Below are 25,364 nucleotides of genomic sequence, written 5' to 3'. Positions count from 1 at the left end.
AATACAAAGGTTTACTGGCATCTAGCAAGAAGTTTTCGTAGTAAAAAAATCCAATTATATTTTTCCATTGACGAGATTTTGCAAGTATTACATCCACCGAAATTCCCACGCGAAATCGTTACAATTACGAGATGGTATATAAGGGAGGTAACCCAATAAGCGCGCCACTCAATGTAATACAATCAAGATCAGCCGTTGCCCTCCGCGTACGACATCAGAATTCCATCGGTAGGGCAACCGCAAAAATTCCCTCCCCAGAACACCACGAGAGGCAACTTTGCCAATCAGCCGGAATTTTTCCTATTCCCTTTCTTTTTTCTTCGCCAAACAGATCCCAAGCTAATTTGCCTGATTCTCGCATTAATTTGGTCGGAAGAAGAGAGCGTTAAAGTAGAGGCTTAATCGATCGGCCAACCTTAACTCTTAATTGTAATAAAATTACGTATTCATAGGGGACGCTGCGCCGCTGCTCTCCACTTTTCCACTTGCGCCACTTTTGCTATCCACGCTCCGCTCTCTGTATTTTTCTTTTTTTTTCTCGTCGTTTCTTCCTATCTCGTAAACATGGAAATTAGAGTGTATTTGGTTTGCCTTTTGTAAAGAAGTAGCTTTAATAACAAAAAAAAAAAAAGAATGGGCACGACAGCAGAATTCACCGATCGCAGATACAATGCCAAGTTGGAAGGAAGCAAGTAAAGTTCATGAGGCTTGTTCATGAGGTAGATTTGCGTAATTGCCAAAAATATCAAACACCTGTCTCCACTTCACCGAAACTCGCCTTGCAAAAGCTGAAATATCCATTAGCCCTACCCTCTCAGTCCACTTCCAAAAATGCAAATTCCCTCGCGTAACATTTTAATTAGAAACTTTTCGTTGAGCGCGCCGTGAAAATAATGTCCGGCTCACTGCGCGTAGCGAGCTCGCATTTCATTAAAAAATGGGAGAGGAGGAGGGGAGCGGACGAGAGCCTTCAGTGCAGCATGAATCAGCCCCGTATAACAATATCATCGCGCGCACTCGCATGCCTAAGTGTCCGGAGTACTTTCTCGCATAATACACGGGGCGAAATTTCCGCGTGAAAATGGACGAGAAAAAGTGACCGAAAGAGCTCTGATCTACCGTGTGCCGGCAGGCAACAAAAAAAAAAGAAAGAAAAAACGACGACGACGACGACGACGACGACGACGACGACGACGACGACGACGACGACGACGACGACGACGACGACGACGACGACGACGACGACGACGACGACGACGACGACGACGACGACGACGACGACGACGACGACGACGACGACGACGACGACGACGACGACGACGACGACGACGACGACGACGACGACGACGACGACGACGACGACGACGACGACGACGACGACGACGACGACGACGACGACGACGACGACGACGACGACGACGACGACGACGACGACGACGACGACGACGACGACGACGACGACGACGACGACGACGACGACGACGACGACGACGACGACGACGACGACGACGACGACGACGACGACGACGACGACGACGACGACGACGACGACGACGACGACGACGACGACGACGTTAGAACGAGGATGGAAAAAAGAGAGGGGTGTAGAGCTGTACTTTAAGAGCTTCCGCCCGCGGCTCGTAGATTCGAAGAGATATTGGGATGGCGTACGTCGCGGATGTATTTTTTTCTCTTTTTAAAAACGCGAATATTGAATATAACGAGAGAGCGTTTTTTTTATTTCTCGTCGTGGCTAGACAATGATTTTATCAATTGCGCGAGGCAACTCCTCGGGAGGGAGTCAGGCGGCGAAACTTTCCGAGGCCGCGGCTGTTTGCTCGATCGCGAATTCGACCAAGCTTTCGAGAGAAATGAATGCTCGATATTTATTGTCCTCTTGGAGGCCGCGGCGAAACTTTTCTGATCGCGGCAAGTTACGTCGAATAAATTCAGCGGCCGTGCCAACGACTTGCCAATTGATGCTCGCGCAAACTAAGCCCTTCGCACCCCGCACCTCGGGCACGTTCGAAAATCAACTCCTCCAAAGGGAAATCCTTTTATTTTTGTTCAGTTGTAAAAAAGGAAAAAGAAAAATCGAATAGGAAGAAACAATATGAGATATATTGCACGTACTCCGCGATTTGCCGGCGTACGTGCGAATATTCCCGCTCTCTCGCGCGCGATATCATATCGATTCGCGGCCGCCAGCAGCAACGCGCCGCGAACCCTCCTCCTACCCCAAGAGAGAGAGAGAGAGTTGGCTCGAAAGTCTGGCTCTTCCTTTTTATGGGCTTTTTGCTTTATGCGGCGCGCGCAGCCTTTTTTCAACGACAGCGACGTGTCCTTTTTTTTCTTTTTCCTGTTCGCCGTTGTTTGTCGGCGCGTTGCTACTCGGTCTCTCGCCAGAGGTAATGAAATTTTCAGGACGTACGTTTTGATTGATGGGTCGTCGATGAGATCGCGCGCGTGGCCGATCGTGATTGACTGATACTACTGAATTCGATGGCATTGTAATCCGATGGCGCTCAAGTGTCCCATGTCCGATTCGTCGTTGCGATGGGATTTTGTTTTTAGATGTACGTGCTGACACTTCGAGTTTTGATGGATCTGCGTACTGAAAAGAAAATACACTTGGAATAGTTGATCGGACAGGACTGGCACGCAGAAGTACGTTTGAACTTTATGATTAACAATTTCAATTCAAAATATTTCACGTGCAATGTGGAAGCTTCTTGGAAAAATATGAATGCTAAATCAATTGTCAGCTTTACATAAACTCATTAGGCAAAATAAAATATAATTATTCTACGTTATGACACAAACTTCGAGGACATTCAACTTTAGTCACTCTTAAACATCACAACTTAAACTTTTACGCCTTCGTTAAAATAAAAATCTCATCAAGCATAAGCAAATCTTCGCAATCGAAAACATTTTTTCCCCTTATTCCAGCGGAAAGCGCGTTCGTTGCCAACTCATCTCTCGTGCCGACCGTCGTATCATTCCTCTCGAATCAGCGCGTATCGGTAAAAAATTCAAAGGCTCGAAAAGAATAAATAAAAACATCCGCACTCGCGTCTCAGTACGTCAAATCGAAACACATAAAACCGATGCGAATAAAAAGGAAAATAAAAGAGGAGCGATCTGTCGGCTAACTTTATAAATAATTCATGCGCGCGTGCTATTTTATGAATACGTCGCTTGCTCGCGAGAAATTCATGCGCGCGTGCTATTTTATGAATACGTCGCTTGCTCGCGAGAGCAGGAATTAAGGGACGGTGTTATTATATGAAAACTCGAAGAGAGACAGAGAGAGAGAGAGAGAGAGAGAGAGAGAGAGAGAGCAGGCTATTCAGCGTCAAGAGTCGCAGACGCTGAATACTTTAGTTAGTTAGCGTGCTCACGCGAGTGGAATGGGAGTATAGTCTCGTCGCGCGTTGGTTTTCGAGCGGGAGCGATCGCAAAATGCGTCTCTATCGATTTTGATGCGCGTACAATTCGCACTTGGCCGTGACGACGGGGAGCCACGTCGACAAAAATTAAAAAAAAAAAAAAAAGGTAATGGCTGGATGGGAGAGCGAAGAGGACATTCCCGAATGAAATATTCGAGTGCCACCTCGCTCGCAGATATAGAAAGTCGACGGCGTTTTTTATTCCCGCGCACGGAATATCCAATTGACGCACAACAGACGAGTGCGCGCCGCGAGGGGCGGGGGGAGGGAAAAGCCTCTGCGCGATAAGTGGATCATTGAGAGTTCCATTCGGAGCGGGGTGTGAAAATCCGCAGCTGTTTACAATTATGCCGCGATTCATGGCGACGAGTCGGTTTTCTTTTTTGGGGACGCGGGAGAGCTTTAAGCCCCCCCCCCCCCCCCCAAGTCGTTTAGGCGCTTAGTTTACGACTTTGGCTTTTGTTCCCCTCGGCGAATGTGATTTTTTGCTCTCTTTCCCTTTTCTTCGAGAGAGCAGTTTATGCGCCCGAATTAGGTGGTTCACGGCTGGCGTTCGTGAAAGTGGAAATTGATATCTAAGCCGCAGATATGTTTTATTAATCGTGTCTTCATTATCGGCGCGGAAGCACAACTGGAGCAATCTACATGTTATCGCGCCAAGTGGAAGTGGAAAAAGTATCGGAAAGTTGGCTGGTCGACAGCTAGAATCGCGATTCGAGGGTGAACGCCCGGCAGTAACTTTGCTCGCGCGCGAGACAATTAAAAAAGTTTCTCCGACTCGGAGAATGAGAAACTTCCGTTTTTTTTTTTTGTTTGTTTTGTTTTTTCCAAAAAGAGAGATTGCTAGGTTGAGGTTTCGCGCGGTTGTCTCATTTTTTCGCTTGCCGCGTCAATTACAACGTCAATTCGTCGAGTTAAGACACTCGTGGTCCGCTGCTCATTCAAAGTGGCCAGAGAGATAGACTGTTGATTCGCTCGATCGAACGATCGTTGCGAAGCGCGCACGACGAGCCGAAAGTCGGCGACCGTTGTTTTGACGTTCGCTAACGACCGCTTAATCCTCATCGTTAACGAAATTGCCTTTAATTACTTTACACTCTGGCGTTCTCGTGCTTTGCTCGCTTCTGTTTCTCGAGAGAGAAGGATAAATATAGAAAGAGAACAGAACTCGAACGCTCATCTCGCGAAGAAAAGAGGAGGAAAAATATGGGGTCTTTACGTTCTCGTGAATTTCTTATCCTAAGGTAAGCTTCTTATTCTGATAAGGCATATTTGAGAATGATGGATTTGAGTATAAAAGTCGCGAAGAAAGAAAAAAAGATGAGCTAACTTGCGATATACTTTGACAGTGAAAATATCCGCATTGACTTTATTGCGCGATGGGAAGATATTAAGTAAAAATATCGAATTCCATAGATATTTATGAGTTTCTGAGGCCACTATGAAATGCAATTTGCAGTTGCGTAAATCAATTTTAGCATTCGCGTCAGAAAAAAACTTGGCGAACGATTGCGATATTGAAAAAAAAAAAAAAAAAAAATGATAGAAGAAACACAGCTAAATGAGTCGCAAAATAACTTTCAAGTCCACGGGAACGAGTTGGCGATCTTAATAAAAAAAAACAAAACTTTAACCTTCGAGCGTTGTAGTCTTATCGCTTTCTAAACTACGAATACTCGCGTTGGCAAAGTTGAGGCATGAAATTCCGATTTTTATAAGATTCATGGCGAACGAAAAAATCGCGTCGCGAATCGAGATTAAATATACAGAGCGACAGTCTTGGCCGATAGCCGGCTTGAATCTTTGAAACAAAGGAGACGACTGCTTATCACAACAATACACAATAACGATCCATCACTGTATCTCCCGGGACTTTGTCGACAGAGTGAGTTGGAGAGAGAGAACTGAAAAGAACTCGATACGGCGTCGGGAGGAGGTCATACGAGATGTGTGACTTGCGCATGAATTATGCATGTAATATTACCGCCGGTAATGCGAACGTAACGCAATACGTGCCTGTGTGCACAACAGTAGAAAGCCTTTAAATAATTTACCGGGTGTACGCGTGGAGGCGACGTGCAGTCGTGGCGCTGAAGGGGTAGGATTCCCTTCAAAAGCCGATCAGGATTTGAGATTCGACGACGCGCCTTCGTTACACGTCCGACGTTCTTGCGATTCTGACAAATGGCTTATTGTTCGATCGCTATATATAAGCTATTTTTCGTCTGAAGAGCGTGAATAACGGTTCGTCAAGTTGGCGTAGCTACATACGTTTGGGACAGTTGACGATTTTATTGATTCGCTACGATCAAAAAGATTACTTATTACGATTAAATATTTTGTTTTCTCGAGTTTTCATTCTTGAACAAACATCGTCGACGAAATAGAACTTGCGTTTCAACAAACATTTCAATTTAGCGCTCGTAAAGAGTTGATTTATTATCGACTGCACGAAATGGTGCCCTCTGTTTCTCTCGTGTAAGAACTCGAATAACAGTTAATGTTACCGTTAAGAAAATCGAATCCACGAAAATAAAAGGAATGCCTTAAAAAGACAAAAAAAGAAAAACTATTTCTCCTTAAAAAAAACATCGGAATCCAGGCCGATAACAATCCACGTACGAGGACAACCCCTCGAGGATTCGACATAGATATCGCATAAAGAGATCCTTGCAGTACTTGTAACAGTACCGCGTAACTCCGCGCCGGAGCACAACAGAAACAGAGCCGTACGATGTTGCGCTTGCACATAACGCGCTTTTTCGGCGCCCGCGGCTCTGTACGTGCGCGCGTCGCGTATCGGATAGACAAAGGGAAATAAGGTGCAATTTGTCGCTCTCGCCTGGTGGCGCGCGCGAGGTCGCGAGGGACACGGGGCTGAACCGTGTGACGCGCCCGAGCTGTCGCTGCGTCGCGCGCCCTCGCGAAAAATTGAAAGCGCGGCTCCCGATGCACTTGCGCCCCGCCTGAATTCTCATCTCCGCTGTCTCCCGGCTCGGCTCGGCGGCTCTCGAACACGCCCACGGCAATAGAGCTCGTCCCGGCGTCTTCAGCAGGATGCCCGCGATTAATATTGATGGAATAATTGGCGAAGGTATTCAGCGCGCGACATGCCAGTCGGAAATCAAAAGTCGCTGGCGCGACTTGGCTTTGGCGGTAAGTTTAAGCGCGACAGCAGCTACGGGGAGATCTCTCGTCGTTTGCAATTGGAACCCAAAGTGGAACGCGCAACGTTACCATGGCCAGCGAGAGCGGGGACCCGAACCTCGCGATTAGTCTGCAATTCATTCACCGCGACTCGTCCGCGCAGGCGACGGCCCGAATTTTCGCGAGCCGCCACGCTCGCGAGAAGTGCGACGAGAGGTTTCCGAGAACAAAGCTGCGCGCACGTGGTTACTCGACGTGTCGCGAGCTACCCTCTCTCCTCTGCCCTTTCGGATCGGCCGCCGCGAATCGTCGCCTCGGCAGGTTGCTCCTCGACCTCGGCCAGCTTCGCTCTCGCGGGCCAGCGCGCGACACAATACGCGCGCGCACATTACGCAAGCGGGTCGCGAGGCTAACGGCACACTGACATTATTTGCATGCTCCGTGCGCGCAGAGGCGATATCGGGGCGCCGGTCTGCGTCGCTTCCGCGATGACGCAACTAACGCCACGACGACCTACGCAAGGCTGCCGCTGTTGCGACAAAAACAAAATGCACGTGGGAGAAGGTCGATTCGGTTGCGTGTGCGCCGTGGAAGGAGAGAGTTGCTCGTTACGCCATTGAACAAATCTTTCGTAAAATAGACGTGCTTCCTTTTTTCTTAAAACTCAGCGTTGTCGCTGCACTTTTCGAGCCGTCAGCTTTGCATTCGATGCCAACCGCTGGAATAGACGTTGCGAAGCTGATGCTTCGCTTCTATTTGAGTTGCGCTCGACGCTCGTCTTTTATAATTATGTTACTTTGGCGTACCGTCGGCACAATTGACTCGAATGCTCCTCTCGTCGAGCAACACGAATGACAACTGCGCTGGCGTCGGGTGCGAACGAGTTGTTCCATTCGCAGAGAATGGAGAATGACGGCACCGAACGGCTTCTCGGAATCGATGAAAATCAGAGACTCGCGCGACGACCTTACATGCGCGCGCGGCAACCTCAATGAACACTTTCGCAATATAGACAATTCGAGCAGCCTCGACTCGACAACAGCCGCCGAACGTCGTCGTTATCCGCAAAACAAATGCGCCCGTATGCCGAGGCTCAGCGAACAGGCGGCACACAAGTACTTGATCTATTTAAAATTCAAGAAGGCGAGAGATTTATTGCGACAATAAGGATAGTTTGGCGATGAAATTGACCGTTAAAGAAGCCATTAGCGACGACCGCGAAGTTTCGAGGTAAGTTGTCGAACAGTTTTTTTTTCTTTTTTGGGGAGAATCTTTCTCATTTTGCACGGCAGGTAGTCCCATTCTTTTTCTTTTCTTTTGGATAGGAAGATGTTGTCGGATAATGTAACTGCCAGTTCCTATTTTGTCTCGCTACGAGGTCCTCTAGCCGCAATCGCAATTGTCCACAATTACCGGTGCATTAAACTAACGACAACGTTTTGAATAAACATCCAAGGTCAATGAAGGAGGATCGTCGTCGCCGATGTTCATGCCAATTATTTTAATATGCAGCCTGTGCCCGGAGCACACAATAGCCGTGTCAATTAGCAAATTACATAACTCCGCGCCCACTCGTCAAACGCAAATTCCTCGTTTCGGGCAAAGGCCTTCGCGACCAAGAGCTCTTTCAGCTGGCGAAAAGCGTTCGGTACCGTATAAGCCGACATCTGAACAACGTCCCTCGCTGTATTTCCGTCAAAGCCTTCCACGCGCGAATACATAGGCGCCGTTGCCTAATGGCTCGCATATTTCAGTCTCGTGCGCGGTAAATCGGTGTTAACAGCACACTTGGTTCCCCTCCTTCGCTTTACTCGTCCGATTGATTTCCGAGCGTGGCGGCGGGTCAAGTACCACTGTAAAAGGAAACAATGCGCGTCAAAGGGACCAAAGCGCGTAATTAAGTGGAAATCACGTTTACCGGTGAGACGCCCTTTTTAAGTCATCTTTTCAGCTCGCAATTACGCGGAAAATTTTTAAATAAATACAAACGCGATGGCTTGTTATTTTCTGTCATTCCTGTTTGTTTGTTTGTTTTTAACTTCGTTGTTTCACAGTGACACAATTGAAAACTGTCCTCCCAACGGGATACGATAAGCCGACCGAAACTTTTGCCTATGACAATTTCTAACGGAACATTGTGCGTGCGGGCTATTTTCGTCGGAACGAGCTTTTATTGAAAACCGATGCGCAACTACAATGCCATTGGAGAATTATTCTTGTACTCGAGTTTCTATCACTATCGTACACGGCTGAGTCGCCAAAATAAATACAACTCCGTTACACAATTGAAAGATCGATCGATCAATATCACGCCATGCAGCTCTGATCGGAGCGAAAAAAGCCTCGAGCACTTGAAAATAAATGTGTCTCTCTCCTCCTATCTCATAATTACAAAACTGACCCCGTTGAATAATTAAATTTCCAGAACAAAACACCATGAAATACACACGATTGACGAAGTAAACACAACAAGGCTGCTGCTGCTACCTACTACACGTGGCTCCCATTAGCTATATGTGTGTATGTGCGTATACGTGTGCATGCGCGAGCTCGCGTGTGTGTGTAATTTGCCGGATTACTTTTTTTGACATGCGACTTGAGGAATTATTTGACTATTTTTTTTTATGAAGTGATAAATAGCATGAATGTTGTAATGTGGCTCGAAACTATTACAATAATACTTTCGAATAGATCTATTTGAGAATTTCGGATAGGTTCCGTGATTTAATTTTAGAATGCCAAAACGAAATATTGTCGACGCATGTGAATATACAATATTCAAAGTAAACGAAGAGGCTAAAGTTGTCGTCTAGACTGGAGATTTAAAGTTCAACGTACTTTAACCTTCCTTTAAGTGCGCGCGAGAGTAGTGAGAGAGAAAGAAAGAGAGAGAGAGAGAGAGAGAGAGAGACAGAGAGCAATAAGGCATTAGGGGAATGCGCATATATATTGCATAGAAAACAAAACTCACCACGCGAGCCAAAAAGATTGTTTTGCCGCTGCACGCAGTTCAATGAACCGTCATTTATAAGTCTAATGTTTACGTCGCCTCATCTCGTCGGTAAAAATTCTCTTTCGCCAATTGACTACCGCAGATTCGTTAAGCACCAACGTATAAACATCAAACTGAAAACATCGCAGGAAAACAACACTGACACTCGGTCTGGCAAACTATTTATCAGCAGCAGGGCTGCCCTCGTGTATGGCTGCTGCACCTGCCCGGTGTGGTCGAGGGAAAACTGGGTCACTCCTCTTCTCCCGACTTTTTCTACGTAGGACAGGACACCAACCGACAGGAATGAGAAAAACACGACACACCATGCACACGCGCACACATTACGGGACACAAAACTCTTCAAGGAGATAATTAAGGGCGCGTCTTTCTCCGCTCGTCACATTCCGGAGCACGTGTGTGTATGTGCGTGCGAGCGAGAGGGCTGGCGTACACGACGAATGGATTTTCAGGAAGGTTAGAGAGAGAAAGAGAGAGAGTCGGGGAATTGTTAAAAAGCAGAAAGAGAGGATGGAACGTCGTCGTCGGCGGGCGCAGCGACCTCCGGCGAGCACGCGAACGCAGCGACGACTGGCGGCGCGACCGAGACATGCCGCGAGAACCAGAGAGAGAGAGAGAGAGAGAGAGAGAGAGAGAGAGAGAGAGAGAGAGAGAGAGAGAGAGAGAGAGAGAGTGAGAGAGAGAGTGGGAGGTGAGCTTCCCGAAGAGAGAGAAGCAAACTACATATATACGTTAACAGGTAAGTATGGTAAAAGAGTTTCGTGCATGTGTGTATGCGTGGGTTTTTTTGAGCGAGAGAGCGATGGCTTTATATATGAGGGAATTTCAGGCTTTGAAGTTCTTTTTTTCTTTGTGTGCCAGAGGATTTATATGACCCCATACGTATGGTATGATGAAATGTTTCTCTTTCTGAAGGCGTGTGAAAATTTTCAGCGAAATATTCTTGTTTTCTGTGTGTCGGATGGAAAATTAAAGTGATTTGTTGAGAGAGCGATTGTTTGTCTGTCGCATCTTATAGACGCTTTGGAGATTGTCCAAGGTATCATTGATTGTCCGAAGGATTTCAACTTTATTTTCTTTCCGTGTTAACGGTAATCCGAGACATTTGATTATTCACTTTTTTTGTCGACTACTGCTTCTGTCGTCCAATTTATTTACCGCAAACTATACAAATTAATTGTATAGAGAAATAGTTAACGATAATTTCGTAATGTTTTGGGAAACCTACTGAATTAGTTTCTCGCGTGCACGAGAAAACGCCGAATCGAACAAAAAAAAATAAATCGGATACCACAGCGTTCTAATACAGAAGAACCCATGGCGTCAATAATCGCAACCTTGACCGCTGGCTTAATAAAAAATGACTAGATAAATTCTGTGGGTGTGATAATTCATTATCAAGTAGAGAAAAAAAAACAAACGGGCGTGGCATATACATCAAAGTCAAATGAAAGAGACAATAAAACGAAAATAGGTCACATCTCCGAAGCCACTCTAAACGCCATTCGTTCACGGCCCTCGAAAAAAAAAGCGCTCGTCGTAATAACATTCGATCGGCACGTGTGCATTGCCAGAAAATCTCTCCCGCGTTAGCATTTTCCTCGATATTTTATTCTTTATTGCCGCGCGGCGACGAAGGCGAACTATACGCGCAAGGGTATCATGCATATAATATACGCGCAGCCTCTTTCGCGGAAAGGATTCCCTTGGGGAGGAAACGACGACGACGCTCGCCAGTTTCGTGAATAAGAAATCGAACGCACGCCACTGCGAATCTCTGTTTAGTTCTCTATCCGGCTCGCTGATTTTCTTTTTCTCTTGCGAGAGCTTTTTCTTCCGTGACGATTATTGCTCTGATAAATGCCGAGTTGTTTGTTTTTGTCTTTTCTGTTCTAAAACGGTGAGAGCGCTGGTGACTTTCGACTTTGGAGACTATTGGTGTAGAAAATATAAATTTTAACTGAAATAAAAATTATACCTTGCTCGAGTATCCTTGGTTGTCGTAGAAATGTTTTCTAACTTCGAGACATACGATGTATTTTAATGATTTGCGATTTTTGAACTACGTTCATTTTTTTATTTTTTTTATTTTCCAATATGTTCTTTGGAAGTTGGGCCCGCACTATCCATTTGAGAGAACGAGCATAAATTCACGTACCTGTTGACTTTTTGTTTCAAGATATCGTTTATTTACTGCTTATCTAAGTCAGCCTAATTGTTTTCTCGATGTTATGAAGGCACCACAATTCATAGTGAACTACGCTAAAAAAGACAGATGAAAAGAAAATGAAAAAAAACAATAAAAGTACTTTTTGTAAAACAATAAGAAACTTTATTCACAAGGTTATACATGCCACTCGAACTCATCTCTAAACCACTTGTATATATACAAAATTACATTATCGTAGAAAAAGGAGCCGAAGAAAGAATAAAACATTATATATAAAAAGAATAAAACTAACAAGAGTAAAGCGCGCGCAAAAAAAAAGAGACAAAACTTTGTTGGAAGATCGTGCAGTCTAGTTGGTTGGGCCACTTATCACAGTGCTTTTGATTTGCATGTAGGCGATTTCACGAATGAGTTTCGCCGAGTACGTTGGTTCCAGTATACGATTCAGTTGTTTGCCCGTTTCTGGTATGATACTCTTATATTTTTCTATCAACTCGGTAAACGAATCAAATTCTTTCGAATTCGCAATTCTTAGACGTTGTCGCAACCACTCTTTCACGGGTTTTGATATTGCTGTAGATGTGACATTGTACTTTGCTACTAAGATTTGTAAATGGAGTGCACAGATCTTTGTGATTTGGAGTGGTTCGAAACATTCGTAGTTGACGCTGTGGTTGAACGCCTGTAAATCGATTTTATATTTGGTGCTTGTATACAGAAGTTCATTAATTAAGAGGTGTCATTCCTAATTCAAAGTTTTCAAAAGAATTTGAATGTTTAAACTACTTTTACCGTATCGCATATTTTTTTCGATTTCTTTAATATGTAGATTTTAATTTTGTAACAACGTTTGAGAATTAAAAATTCTTAAATACATTTTTTAAAAGTCCAACTATAAACAAAAATACATTACAATCTTAAAATTCTTTTACATGATTTTCACCATTGAAAAGGGATATTCAATAAAAAAAACTACGAGTATATTGAATCTTACAGTTAAGTAAACAAACAAAAAACACTTACATTAGTTTCGTCCATTTCCTCGAGATCAATAGATGCTGAAGTCATACTCCAACAAAAGAAAGTCGCCAGTATCGCCTCCATATTCTCTTCCCTCATAATCGATACGAATTTCGCGTAGAACGTGTTCGTGACAACGGTGTCGCAGTAGAGACTCGTTTCCGGCAACAGTTTGCCGACTATCAGCATGGCATTCAAACGCACCTCACCATTGTCATCGTAGAGAAGTTGAAACAACGTCGTCCACCAATTCAGCATAAAATCTATACTCGAAAAAAAACATTTTATCGAAAAACTAAATAAACCAAAAGATAACTTGAAAGAAAAATGTTCTTACGAATATCATCCTTCAGGGAATGATCGACATATAATTCAAAAAGTATTTCCGAAATGCCAAGCCTACAATCAATATTCGCTTTCATATCCGAATACTTGAGAATCGCTTCATAAAGTGTAGACTTCGAATCTTTCTGCACTTCGCTATTCGATGCGTTTCTCACCAAAAATCCATAAGTTTTACCAATCAACTTGAAAAACTCGCCTTTCGGATAAAATTCATTGGTATTCATCTGATGACTGAGCGTATTAAATATATGCACGCACATGTTTACAGCAGTCACTTGTTCTTCATTCTTCGAAAAGTTACATTGAACGAACGTCGATTCTTTCTCGATCTCTTCGATTGCCGAGAAAATAAAGCTATATATCGAATCTTGTAAATCAGGGTCTTCACAAGGCTCGTCGAGGACTTTAATCGACGTCATATAGCCAAGTTCGAATAACGAGAGACAGTTGGTTTTACGAATGAAATTCATAAGATTCAACCAAACGATCGTTAAAACTTTTGGGTTTTTGTGATTTAACACTCGTTCCCAAAACTGTGTATTTGCGTATTCGCTGTTTAACAACGGTCCAGTGTAATGTTCGCTGTTGATTGCGGTGATAATGACTTGCGTTGCTGTGGATTCATAAATCTCGATTCCAGGCATTTTATCTAGTATTATATTGTTCGTTACATGTGATAATAGCTTTTCCATGACTTCTGAGAATGGTTCTTTGTGCATGACATCACTGACAATACATAAATTAGATTAATTTTGACTTTCATTTTCGAGATTGATTGGCTCGGAAAAGATATGTGAAGGACTTACTTATAAGCATTCATATTCATCAATTCCAAGCAAATTTCAAGTATATTAGTTGCTATGAGGTAAGTCGCTGGACTGTCATTGGTAATACAAAACTCTTGAGAATGCAAAACTTTCAAGACAAAGTCTTTGAAAAAAGAATTCAGATCTTCTTCTGGCAATTTAATCGCCAAAAAGTGTGGGCTTTTAATCAACTCAAGAAGCTAAAAATGGATAGCAGACATTAATAAGTTTCTCTGATTAAAAAAAATGTTATAATTTACCTGAAGTAAATATCCGTGCAATAGATTGATAGGTATTCTATAAGTGATTATTAGCTTCAAAATATTATTAGATACAGGTAATATATTTTGTTCCGTTATTAATGGCACCAAAGCTCTTGCAGCCAGTTCCCGCGTTTGATATACCCTACTTTTTCCGCACAAGGAAACTAAATCTATAAACTGATCAATCTGCAAAAAATTAAATAAATAAATAGATATTTGCATTATTTCAATCTATACGCTCATCAAAGAACAAACAATAATTTTACAAACCTTCCAATCCTCTTCAGCAGTATTGGAAGCAACGCCAGGATAAAGTCGAGTTAGTATCAAAAGAATGCACTGAATTTTAGGTTTAATTTGGTCCTCATTTTCACAAACGAAAGTTGACAATTCATTTAATAAAAACGACAGTAAACTAGGAAACTTCTCAAAAAAAATTTTTCCAGTCATACGATTATGCAACGTCAAATTAACATGATCCTTCGTTCTTTGAACGCCGAATACTCGAGTAACGAGTGCACTAAATAAAAGAGTTGCTGAGTTTCTTTCCTATGAACAAAATATTCATGCCTTAACTTGTAAAATGGTTGATAAAAAATACAGAGTTAAGTTTTCACTTACAGCCCACGATTGACCGTCGTAGCTTTTAAAAGCCGCAATGAACCCATCAGCAATATATTCCTTCACTAAATCCCCTAATAAACAATGTCTATATAGAGCTCTTAAAATATTTAATGCGTGAGTTTTAATCTCTGTGTTTTCGTTTAATTTGACGGAATTGTTTTCAGCTTTACTCAAATCGTCGAGAGACTGCGCTTTCTCAAAATCATCGAATACACTTTCGTTAAATAGAATATCTTCTGCTTTTTTCAGATTGAAGTCATCTTCAATGTTCACTAATTGCAATAAAATTCTCATAACCGAGTGGAAAATCAATTTTTTCGTATCCATTTTTTTTTTTATCTCCGATGTTACGAGAGCCTGAAAAATAATTAAGTAATGCTATAAATATTTTCGAGCAAGCTTAAAATAATATAAAATTAAAAATTAATAAGATTTACCTGCACCATGAAAGGTATGCCAGCACTCCTTCTGGTAGCACATAACTTTGAATTTCGCGGTGCCAATCCAACAACAGCCAATAATAACTGCTGTAACCAAGTTTTTGGTAACTTTTTCAAAGTAGCTTCATTTTCTTTCAAGTGCCATAACCTACTACACAGTTGACTGAAACCAACATGAGCTTGTTCAAATGCTCCTCGATGCTTTGTTTCACAGAGCAGAGTAACAAGTTGATTTCCGATTTCTTTAAACTAAAAATAATCAAAATTATCGGTAAAACAGCGATGTCACTTTTCTGATATAGCTTATCTAACCTGCTTTTCGGCTAATAAACCACTCTTAGTACTTTCATTGAATATAGGTGCATTGAATGTCAAATATCCGAAAAATAAACTAATCTCTTTTACTGTCCTCCAAGAACATAATAAAACCATTTGTGGGGTAACAATGACAAAGTTGCACAATTCAATTCTAGTTGAGTCTGGATCTGAATCCATTGGTAAGTGTCCCTCTGGTGATGAGCTATTTACAATTTGAGAGACTGCAGTGTTTAGCTTAAAACACATATTTACAATTTCTAATAGAAGATCCCTCCAACATACATCATTCACAATAGATCTAGGGGAAAAAACATTGTTTTGCATTAATTAAAATTTAACAATTTTATCATTTAATAGTGAGAATGATGCTCACTTTAGGTCAATGGCGGACAAAATACTGTGAATACAATATACATATCCATATAAAGAATAACCAGTTGAAGCAAGCACTATATCTTCAATAGCTATTTTTACTGATTTCTAATATTCATATGAAAAAATGCAAATTAAAGTAAATAAATCAAATTTATAATATAAAATATTAAAACTCACCTCCAAATTCATCTTCAACAATAAAATCATGTAAAAAGTAGTTTTCTCTTGTGCATTTTCAGTTTTCTCAAATTCAGTTAGTTCAACTAGAACTTTTTGTATGTCTGGCAGCAACATACTTATTTTCAACATATAAGCTGCAGTAATACTACCTAGAGGTCTAATACTATTGCCCAGTTCTATAGCAACATGTATAAGTTCTAATAGTTTTTCCTTAGTATCAAAGAATGTTTCAACAAGTTTACTAGACTTGATCAATTGAAATGCCATATTTTTATTAGTCTCATAGGTATCTTGAAGTAAGCAATCAAATAATATTTCAAACTGGCTGAGTTCCCACAATGAACCTTTCAAATCTTCACATAAATATTCATCCATCAAACACAGTATTTGCAGACTAGACTTTCTACGAGCATTGACAGCACTAGGATACAAATTCATAAAGCACAATTCGTGTAAAGAACTGACAAATTTCTTGTAATACTCTATTCCATTTTGTACATTGGACAGTTTTTTAACATTTATATGAATGTTTGGGTGTTGTTTTTGCAATTCCTTGACTTTTTTCTCATTATTTAATTGGCGTTTAAGAACTACATAACTATCCTCTAGTCTTTTAAGAACCTGAAACAATTCTAGAATTAACTGAAAGTTAAAAAAATTTGCACTTTTAATATTTACCTTTTTTGCCAAAGGAACAAATTCAATTTTCTCTTTCATATTACATCTCAAAAAAATAAAAATTAAATTCAGTTCTGCTGCTGTAAAGAGCAATGTACTTTTCTTAGATATCGTAAGCAGTTCAAAAGTATGGAGTCGAAGCTGAAACAATCAAGTTTGTAAAGCACAAGTAATTTCATACAGTAATGAGCATTTTATTAATTTGTTTACTTCTTCATTGTCACATGTTAACCAATGCTCCAATGTCTGATATTCAACAGTATTACGCCACTTATACGTCTCTATTGCTGGATCATCCAGTTTATCCAAAGAACCATCCTTTTTAGACTTCTTCAAAGATTGAACAAGTTCAATGTCTCTTTTCATTATTTCATTCATTCTAATTCAATTCCCCAACTAACAGTTTCTAAAATGAAAAAGAAAAAACAATTAACTTGAACACACGCTCACAACAAATTAATTAAGAAAAAGTTTAAAACACATAGAGCTTAATTAAAGAATAAAACAAAGTAGACGAAAACATTCTAACCTCTTTTTATCATCAAAGAATAATAATGCGGCAATAAACACCACCGACGACAATTCTCGTCTCTGGTCTCATAATCACCGCGTGTGATGAGAATACTAGCGGGGCTTGTCGCGTCGCATGGATTAATATCTCCCCAGTACTGCCTAGTAGACAATTACGACTATAATCAAAACAAAAACGCACACAGTATCGTTCCTGCCTCTCCATTCATCGATCATAGAAAGGCAACGACGAAACAAAATAACCATCTGCTTATCATCGTCGGTACAAATATGTGTAATTTTATACCGACTGCCGTCAACTTTTTGTTTGAAAATATTCATCGAAAAAACTTTTTTTTTGTGGCCTTCGGCAATAATAAAAAGAATTGTACCGTTGTCAACATCAAAGTTTTCCAAAATATTTTCTTAAATCGCTTCAACGTACTCTGCTGTGACTCTTGCCACAGCAGAGTTTATTGCGAATGATGCTACATATACACATACTCGGTAAGGCAAGACACACAAACAACATAGCGGTAGTAGGGCGACTGACTTTAAGCTGAGCTCAGCGCTCTCTCAAGCACACGGCTATAGCAGTGAGCCTGCGAGCAGTCAGTGGGTGCCCATGAAGAATCCGGGAAGCTGCTCGTCGTCCGTCCGCTCCTTTTAACGCCACGACGAACGTGCTGCTGCCCGCCGCGAACTTCCTCCGAGGTTAGTTTTTTCATTATCGCCGTTGCTCGCTAAATATCGAAGAAAATTCATCTTCTCGTCGTCGTCGCGGCACATGTGCCCACTTCGGGGTGTGGTCTAATAGTACCGAGGGAGAGCTCACGAGAAAAGAATTACTTGGTGATGTCAAGGTTAGGTCGTCGCACGTTTTCAGAGAGAGAAGAGATCGTGGGAACAAACAAGTGCGAGAGTGAAGAGGGTGTGTGTGTGTGTGTGTGGAAAGAGAGGAAAAGAAAAGAAAAGCTCTCCGATTAATGTGTATTTTTCATATTATTTTTCTTTTTTTCCTTTTTTTTTGCGAGATACGCAGTTGTGGTTTCATCATGATGTTTGTTTTGTCAGGCGACGACGATCAAGTATAACACGCTGTATTGCCACTCTGCATGTGTTGTGATAATCTTATTTGTTGCTAAGGAACAACGTCCAAGCAGTTCTACTCTTTTTTGATGATTAAGCACTTCACGTGTGTATAAGTGTATGCTAAATAACCTCTACTTCGTCACTGTTAAACCGATTATAAAATGAACGGTTCAGCAATCTGAGATTACCAAATTACAAATATTTTATTAAGAACTGTAATTTTGCCCTTCATGTGTGTGCGCGTGTGCGCGTATGCGCGCGCGCGTGTTTGTATGTGTATACACACGCGTGGGCGTATGCGTATGATAATGAGTAGTAATTTCAAAGTAATTGTTTTTTTTAGTACCAGCTAGTAATGTCTATCCCTCCAGCCACGTCCAAGGGGATAACAAACGAAAAAACAGGTGGAACAAGTCCAAGCCCTGTCGAAGGAGTGGTTGAGAGTGTTGCAGGACCCAGCAGTACACTCAATAGCAAAATTGCCCTGGCAGAACAGAGTAATGAGGAGCTGGACGACTTTGGCGAGACTGCTGATGAAGAGGAGGAGGAAAGCACTGAGGAAGACTGCGAGGTAAAAAAATTTCAAATTACTTGCAAAAACTACACATACGAGCCATGTGCCTAACATAACCTCTCTTTTTGTCTGTGTAGATCAGTGACTCTGGTTTATTTTGCGACGGAGATGGCGACGACGATATCGACGAGTCAGATTGTCAATCCCTCACCATCCAGAGGCAATCCCAGTCACCACAACGTATCCAAAGTCCAAACTTGGAAACATGCGTGCCCTTGGACGTAGTTCTACCGCCGCGGAAGCGCAAAAGCGAGACTGAGTCCAGTTTACCATGTAAAAAGCTTAATCCTGAAGACAAAACTTCTATGTGAGTGCATAGACTCATTCATTGAACCTCTATCAATTATTGTGTTTAATCTAAGTGGGATTGAGATAAGGAGTTTAATCTGTTGACTTTTCAACGAATGATCATTATTAATTTGTTGCAGAAGCCTTAAGAGGCTCGATGAGAAAGTCAAACATGGTGGCAGACCAATCATACCTACCAAGGACAATCCCCCTCCAGAAATGAGTGATTGGCTCTTGCAATTTCAGGTAATCATTTTTTACTCCTACCATTTTATTTGGAGCGTGAAATACGCTTTCATAAAAAAAGCCAACCATGAACTTTAAAATCAATTTTTTTTGCAGAGGTGGACAAACGCGGAACGGATGTTGGCGATAGACGAGTTGATCGAGCGCTGCGAACCGACGCAGGTGCGGCACATGATGCAAGTAATCGAGCCTCAATTTCAACGGGATTTCATATCCCTTCTTCCGAAGGAGCTCGCCCTTTGTGTGCTCGCATTTCTGGAACCGCGTGACCTTTTGCGAGCAGCTCAAACGTGTCGTTCGTGGCGTTTTCTCGCTGACGACAATCTTTTGTGGAAGGATAAGTGTCGTGTGGCTGGTATTGAAGATTTGAAAGATTTGCCGAAGAGAAGGACAAAAAGTGGTAATGGCATGAATGGAATGGCGAATATTAATAGCGGCTCGCCTTGGAAACAGACCTATATGCGTCACCATAACATCAAAATGAATTGGAGGACTAAACCTATTAGACCCCCGAAAGTGTTGAAAGGACACGAGGAACATGTGATTACGTGCCTACAATTCTCCGGAAATAGGATCGTCAGTGGGTCCGACGATAACACCCTTAAGGTGTGGTCGGCTGTCACTGGCAAGGTGAGTTCAGTTATTTTTTTTATGCATCGCTCTGTTGACACGGAACAGTCGTGAATGTTCTTTTTAATCGTACGTATTTGTAAATGGCTACTGCGGTTAGATTTTAGCCTACAACGAAACGTTTATTAACGTAAAGTTGGCAGATTTCTTTTTAAACTCTAGTGACCTTTGATATGCGATTGCGGATTTCTACTAAAATAGCCTAATTAACATCAGTACTGGGAAGTAAAATGTTTCATTTCATTAAAAGTTCACTTTGTTGCAAACGAACAAAAAAAATAGGCACGGCACAAGCTCACCGGTTACCAACAAAACGACTTGTGAGCTTCGGCAATTAAATTAAAACCAATAATCAATTTCAATTCCTGATGTACTTCTGTCTTCTTGTTCGCGTAGTGCCTGCGCACGCTATGCGGCCACACAGGCGGCGTGTGGTCGTCACAGATGTCGGGTACAACAGTGATAAGCGGCAGCACCGACCGCACCCTGAAGATTTGGAACGCCGAGACCGGCGACTGCATTCACACGCTCTATGGTCACACGTCGACGGTGCGTTGCATGCATCTTCATGGTAACAAAGTCGTCAGTGGTAGTCGGGATGCTACACTCAGGGTATGGCGTATCGATAATGGCGAGTGTTTACACGTACTGGTGGGTCATCTGGCGGCAGTCAGGTGTGTGCAATATGACGGCAAACTCGTTGTTAGCGGTGCTTACGATTACATGGTCAAAGTCTGGAATCCCGAGAGTGAGGAGTGCTTGCACACACTGCAAGGACACACCAATCGAGTTTACTCTTTGCAGGTTGGTTACTCCACTTATTCGTTTGCTTTTTGTTTCCTTATTTCCCGAAACATTATTTTGGATTGTCAAATATTTCGGTTACAAAATTTTATTTTCTTATTATCAAGCATCGTACAACTGTCGTAGCGATATTTATTTTTTAGCATTATTTAATCAAACTTTATTCGGGTACTTCTCATTCATAAAATTTAATAATTTTGAGTTAATTTAGGACTATAGAAATGCTCTCTAATAACTACAATATTTGTTAAACAAACGTAAAAATAGCTAAACATTTGTCGACCGCAAGTAGGTTTGCATATTATATAATTTTATAATCCGTATAAAATTATATAATATGTAAGTCTACTCGCCTGAGAAACGTCGGCTTTTTTCGTGTAAATGTGAATGTTTTTTGTTTTGTGCAGTTCGACGGAGTGCACGTGGTTAGCGGCTCCTTGGACACAAGTATCCGAGTTTGGGATGTTGAAAACGGAGCATGCAAACATACCTTAATGGGTCATCAAAGTCTTACTTCGGGTATGGAGCTGCGTAATAACATTCTCGTCTCGGGTAATGCCGATTCAACGGTGAAGGTCTGGGACATCGTCAGTGGCCACTGCCTGCAGACCCTTTCAGGTATCCACAAACACCAATCGGCAGTCACTTGTCTACAATTCAACAGCCATTTTGTTATCACTTCATCTGATGATGGGACAGTCAAACTGTGGGATGTTAAGACTGGTACGTTATAATGGATTAATGCCATAATGAGCTTTTGTAAATTAGGTTGTTGTTTCAAGTAGTTTCATATAATCGTACGATCAATTGAAGTGATAGGTAATTATTGCATGACTGTAATGCCAATGATTCATTGCGGTAATTTTTCTATTTGCCTCTGATTAGGGTAATGTTAGAAAAACCTTGTTACTTGTCGGTAGACAACTCTTTCTCGTCGTTGAAATTCAAAAATATATAAATTATACATAGCGTGAAGATTATTTGAAAGTAATTCTTTTTTGCATAATGAGGGTTATTCCAGCTTATATATGATTATTCGAATACACCCGAGTAACTAAAAATTGTAACGTTACATGATAAATACTCCAAATCGATGAAATGATTTTTTTCGCTAACCTTTTTTCAAATTGTTTAATTACAGGTGATTTCATACGAAATCTTGTGTCGTTGGACAGTGGAGGCAGTGGCGGCGTAGTCTGGCGAATTCGCGCAAGCGACACAAAGTTGGTGTGCGCGGTGGGTAGTCGCAACGGTACTGAAGAAACTAAACTTCTTGTGCTGGACTTTGACGTGGAAGCCAAGTGAATCGTAAAAAAGAAAGGGAAAAAGAGGAGAAAAAAGGAAAGAAAGGCTAGAAAGATAAAAAACTAAGAAAAAAATCATTGCGAGCGCGCGGTCTGTAAATACTTAAACTTAGATAGAATAACCAATCACGATGTACAATGTTGTCGCGTCGCGTGTGACTGAATAAGACTGCTTGTGGGTCATAGCCGTTGCTTTCGAACTTGCATCACTTGTGCGTCAAGAGAGACAGAAAAAGTAGTAAAAGCATATTTTTCCAAATTAGCTGAAAAGAATCGCAGGGCTTTTTTAACAATTGCATGATAATAACTTTATATTTGTAAATATAAACAAAACGTATTTTTGTACATAAAAAGTGCATCAAACAGAATAAGCACATACTTTTCTTACTATTTTCCTTTTGTTTATTTTTGTTCGTTTTTTTTTTGTTTTTTAGCGTCAGATTCCAAATATTCATATCAAAAAGCGATGAGACGCCAAGTGACGCAAATTCGAAACACGTGCATTGTATTTTTTTTTTTTTTTTTTTTTTTTTTTTTTTCGTTTTACTTCTCCCACATGAATATACACATACATAAGTTACATGACAAGTTTCTGTATTTATCATGTAACGTTTCAATTTTTAGTTACTCGGGTGTATTCGAATAATCATATATAAGCTGTAATAACCCCCATTATGCAAAAAAGAATTACTTTCAAATAATCTTCACGCTATGTATAATTTATATATTTTTGAATTTCAACGACGAGAAAGAATTGTCTTTCCTTTTTTCATCAGATTTAGGTTTTTTAACGTACATGTATAAAACAAAGCTTGTGAAATTCAACAAATTCATGCAAAAGCGATACTTTTCAATCCCCTCAAAAAATGAAAAGAATCTTCACTTCAGTAGTTCATTTTTATCGAGGTCCTCGCTTTCTGACTTTTTCCGTCTACACGAGTAATAAAGCAGTCTTAATGTGTGTAAGAAAGAAAAAAAGATCTTTGTAGGCGAAAAATTAAAAACAAATAGTTTTTACTTTTTCGCCGTAAGGAAAATAAAAAGAGATAACTGTCGGGAAGCGATGTTAGAAACTCTTTGACGTTCTAAGGACTGATGTATTTGGTGAATAGAGGACAATTCTTTTCCCTACAATGTGCCGAGTAGCTCTCATTTTTATATAGTTCACGCAAGCATATAATTATCGAAGAAATTTCTTTTTGTTCGTTCGTTAGCGAAGTTTATAGAAGCTAATCATTTGTTTAGTATGATTATCATTATTATTTGATTTTAGGAATATCTAGGATATAAGGTCTTTTAGAAAATTATATACTTCTTATTTAGCTTGCATGAATTGTACTCAAATGACGAGCTGATTATTACCAAGATATTGTATCATACTTGAGAGCATTGAGTCTGAAAAAAAAAGAAATTAGATTGGATGGGTTAAGTATTGTGATGTTTATTATTGAAATTTGGCTTGTGTTTGAAAAAAAGTACTTTTTTTTGTTTCATGTTATAGAAGTAAAAGAAAAACGTGTCACATGCGAGTGACAAGCCAATTCTAATTTCACTTTGGTCTTAACATTGTCGCGGTTGTGTTATCGTTCATTTAGTTTCCCCGTGAGAAATTTGTTATCATTTGTAGTTTGTATATTCGAATTGTCGTTAATTGAGAAGGTGAAAAGTAAATTTTAATCTGTAAAATAAAAAAAAGCGCTGTAGTAAGACTAAAAAATAATGTTCTTTTTGTAAATATAAATCGTAAAAGACTTTGATAGAAATTTTTTCCGTAAACTAAATAATTCGATATTTTAGAGTAAATAAGCGCAAAAGAAGTTTTGTTATACTTAACTTACATTAAAAAAACATTTGTTCAAAGATCTACCGCAATCTGTGACACGTAGCAACTATGTAATCTATTTCTTTTTTTTTTATCCGTGAGAACAATGAAGCATCCAGCAACCGACGGAGGCCAAGAGGATTAAAAAATAAACAAAAAAAATTAAAAAACATACTAATAAACACGCATATAAACGAACTGTTGAGTTAATATCGGCAACGAGTGTGAGCGACGATCATTGATTTTTATTAAGAAATAAAGAAAAAAAGAATCAACTACGGCGGTTCGGTTTGCCATAGCCCAGTAACGACGAGTGCAAGTAACTATAATTTATTTTGTGCAATACGTCGACAAATCGAGTTAGCTGTATAGTAATACTCATTGTCTTTTATAATGTAAGATGTATGTGTCCTTGTGAGCTTAATATCAAATTCCTTATATTTTGTTGTAATCTTACGGTTTTTTTGTAAAAAAAAAACAAATATGCATGCGAATTTTAAAAAATACCGAGCCTATGACGCTCGTCATCACTGGGCCCTAATCGCCGTTGAACCTTATTTTAATTGTATATTGCTCAATAGTTATAATTATAAGAATGTGTTATCTGTTGTATCATTTTTTTATAAGAAATAGAAAATGTTGCTGCATTTTACAAACATCGTTTATTTATTATTCCAAAATTCAACGTCTCAGACCACACGGAAAAATATATATGCACACATATCACAAAATTGTGGATCTTTTTCAACAATCGTCATTCTATCATCTAGTTTGCACTGTTATCACGTTTCAATAACAATAACAAAAGTGCAATCCTGACACGACACGTGAATAACAACGTTTTTTTCTTCCAAATCACTTTTGTGCACAAGATAATTGTTTCCACAACGACATGGGTACGAGAAATAATCTTCGCTGTCAGATTTCTCTAAATCACTTGGTACCAACGTCGCGTATATGGTTGCTCCGATTGCCTCCAATTCTACTTGTCGGAGTTGACTATCGTAGTCTTGTCTCAGTTGAGGATTGCTAAGAATCTTCCACGCAGAGTTTATTTCGTGAAATGCCGTGCAGCTTTTTGATACATCCTCGTTTTTGTCGGGATGAGATTCTAAAAGTTTTCGATGATAGGCTTGTTTTAGTTTCTCGGCTGTAGATGTCGGAGAACAGCCGAGAATTTCGTAAAGGTTTTTGTTTGACATATCCATATTACCTGAAAATTGTATGGCAATTAATTTCATACGACGAAAGTATTAAATGCAT

The 25,364-nt window shown here is 40.6% G+C and overlaps 3 protein-coding genes across 9 annotated transcripts in view; 1 reads left to right on the top strand and 2 right to left on the bottom strand.

Annotated features, from left to right (window-relative positions):
- LOC131672570 (uncharacterized protein CG43867) overlaps nucleotides 1–10,157 on the bottom strand; it is a 126,215-nt gene extending 116,058 nt beyond the window's left edge. For 5 of the 7 annotated variants that reach the window (XM_058949882.1, XM_058949881.1, XM_058949883.1 and 2 more), the window contains exons 1-2: nucleotides 9,571–10,157; nucleotides 2,432–2,614 (exon numbers count right to left, since the gene is read on the bottom strand). The gene's annotated coding sequence lies outside the window, so the exon portion shown is untranslated. The remainder of the gene's footprint in view (nucleotides 1–2,431; nucleotides 2,615–9,570) is intronic. The other 2 variants (XM_058949878.1, XM_058949879.1) reach the window with 2 other exon arrangements.
- Nucleotides 10,158–11,955: 1,798 nt separating this feature from the next.
- On the bottom strand, nucleotides 11,956–17,549 carry LOC131672551 (thyroid adenoma-associated protein homolog). The gene is made up of 14 exons (XM_058949853.1): nucleotides 17,361–17,549; nucleotides 17,042–17,237; nucleotides 16,832–16,972; nucleotides 16,151–16,774; nucleotides 15,972–16,078; nucleotides 15,593–15,896; nucleotides 15,278–15,529; nucleotides 14,838–15,197; nucleotides 14,487–14,765; nucleotides 14,214–14,402; nucleotides 13,954–14,153; nucleotides 13,140–13,873; nucleotides 12,806–13,065; nucleotides 11,956–12,464 (listed from the first exon to the last, which is right to left on the bottom strand). The coding sequence occupies exons 2-14, from the start codon at nucleotides 17,207–17,209 to the stop codon at nucleotides 12,132–12,134; spliced, it is 3,951 nt and encodes a 1,316-aa protein (XP_058805836.1). The 5' UTR covers nucleotides 17,210–17,237; nucleotides 17,361–17,549; the 3' UTR covers nucleotides 11,956–12,131.
- Nucleotides 17,550–17,913: 364 nt separating this feature from the next.
- On the top strand, nucleotides 17,914–24,888 carry LOC131672561 (F-box/WD repeat-containing protein 7-like). The gene is made up of 8 exons (XM_058949868.1): nucleotides 17,914–18,055; nucleotides 18,777–19,004; nucleotides 19,085–19,314; nucleotides 19,436–19,541; nucleotides 19,638–20,171; nucleotides 20,568–20,975; nucleotides 21,383–21,698; nucleotides 22,117–24,888. Exons 2-8 carry the CDS (start codon nucleotides 18,789–18,791, stop codon nucleotides 22,278–22,280), a joined length of 1,974 nt encoding a protein of 657 aa, XP_058805851.1. The 5' UTR covers nucleotides 17,914–18,055; nucleotides 18,777–18,788; the 3' UTR covers nucleotides 22,281–24,888.
- The last annotated feature ends 476 nt before the right edge of the window (nucleotides 24,889–25,364 follow it).

Source organism: Phymastichus coffea, unplaced genomic scaffold, assembly GCF_024137745.1.
Source record: "Phymastichus coffea isolate CEN01 unplaced genomic scaffold, Cenicafe_Pcof_1.1 PCOF00153, whole genome shotgun sequence".
Classification (NCBI taxonomy): domain Eukaryota; kingdom Metazoa; phylum Arthropoda; class Insecta; order Hymenoptera; family Eulophidae; genus Phymastichus; species Phymastichus coffea.
This window is presented reverse-complemented; position numbering and strand designations above follow the sequence as displayed.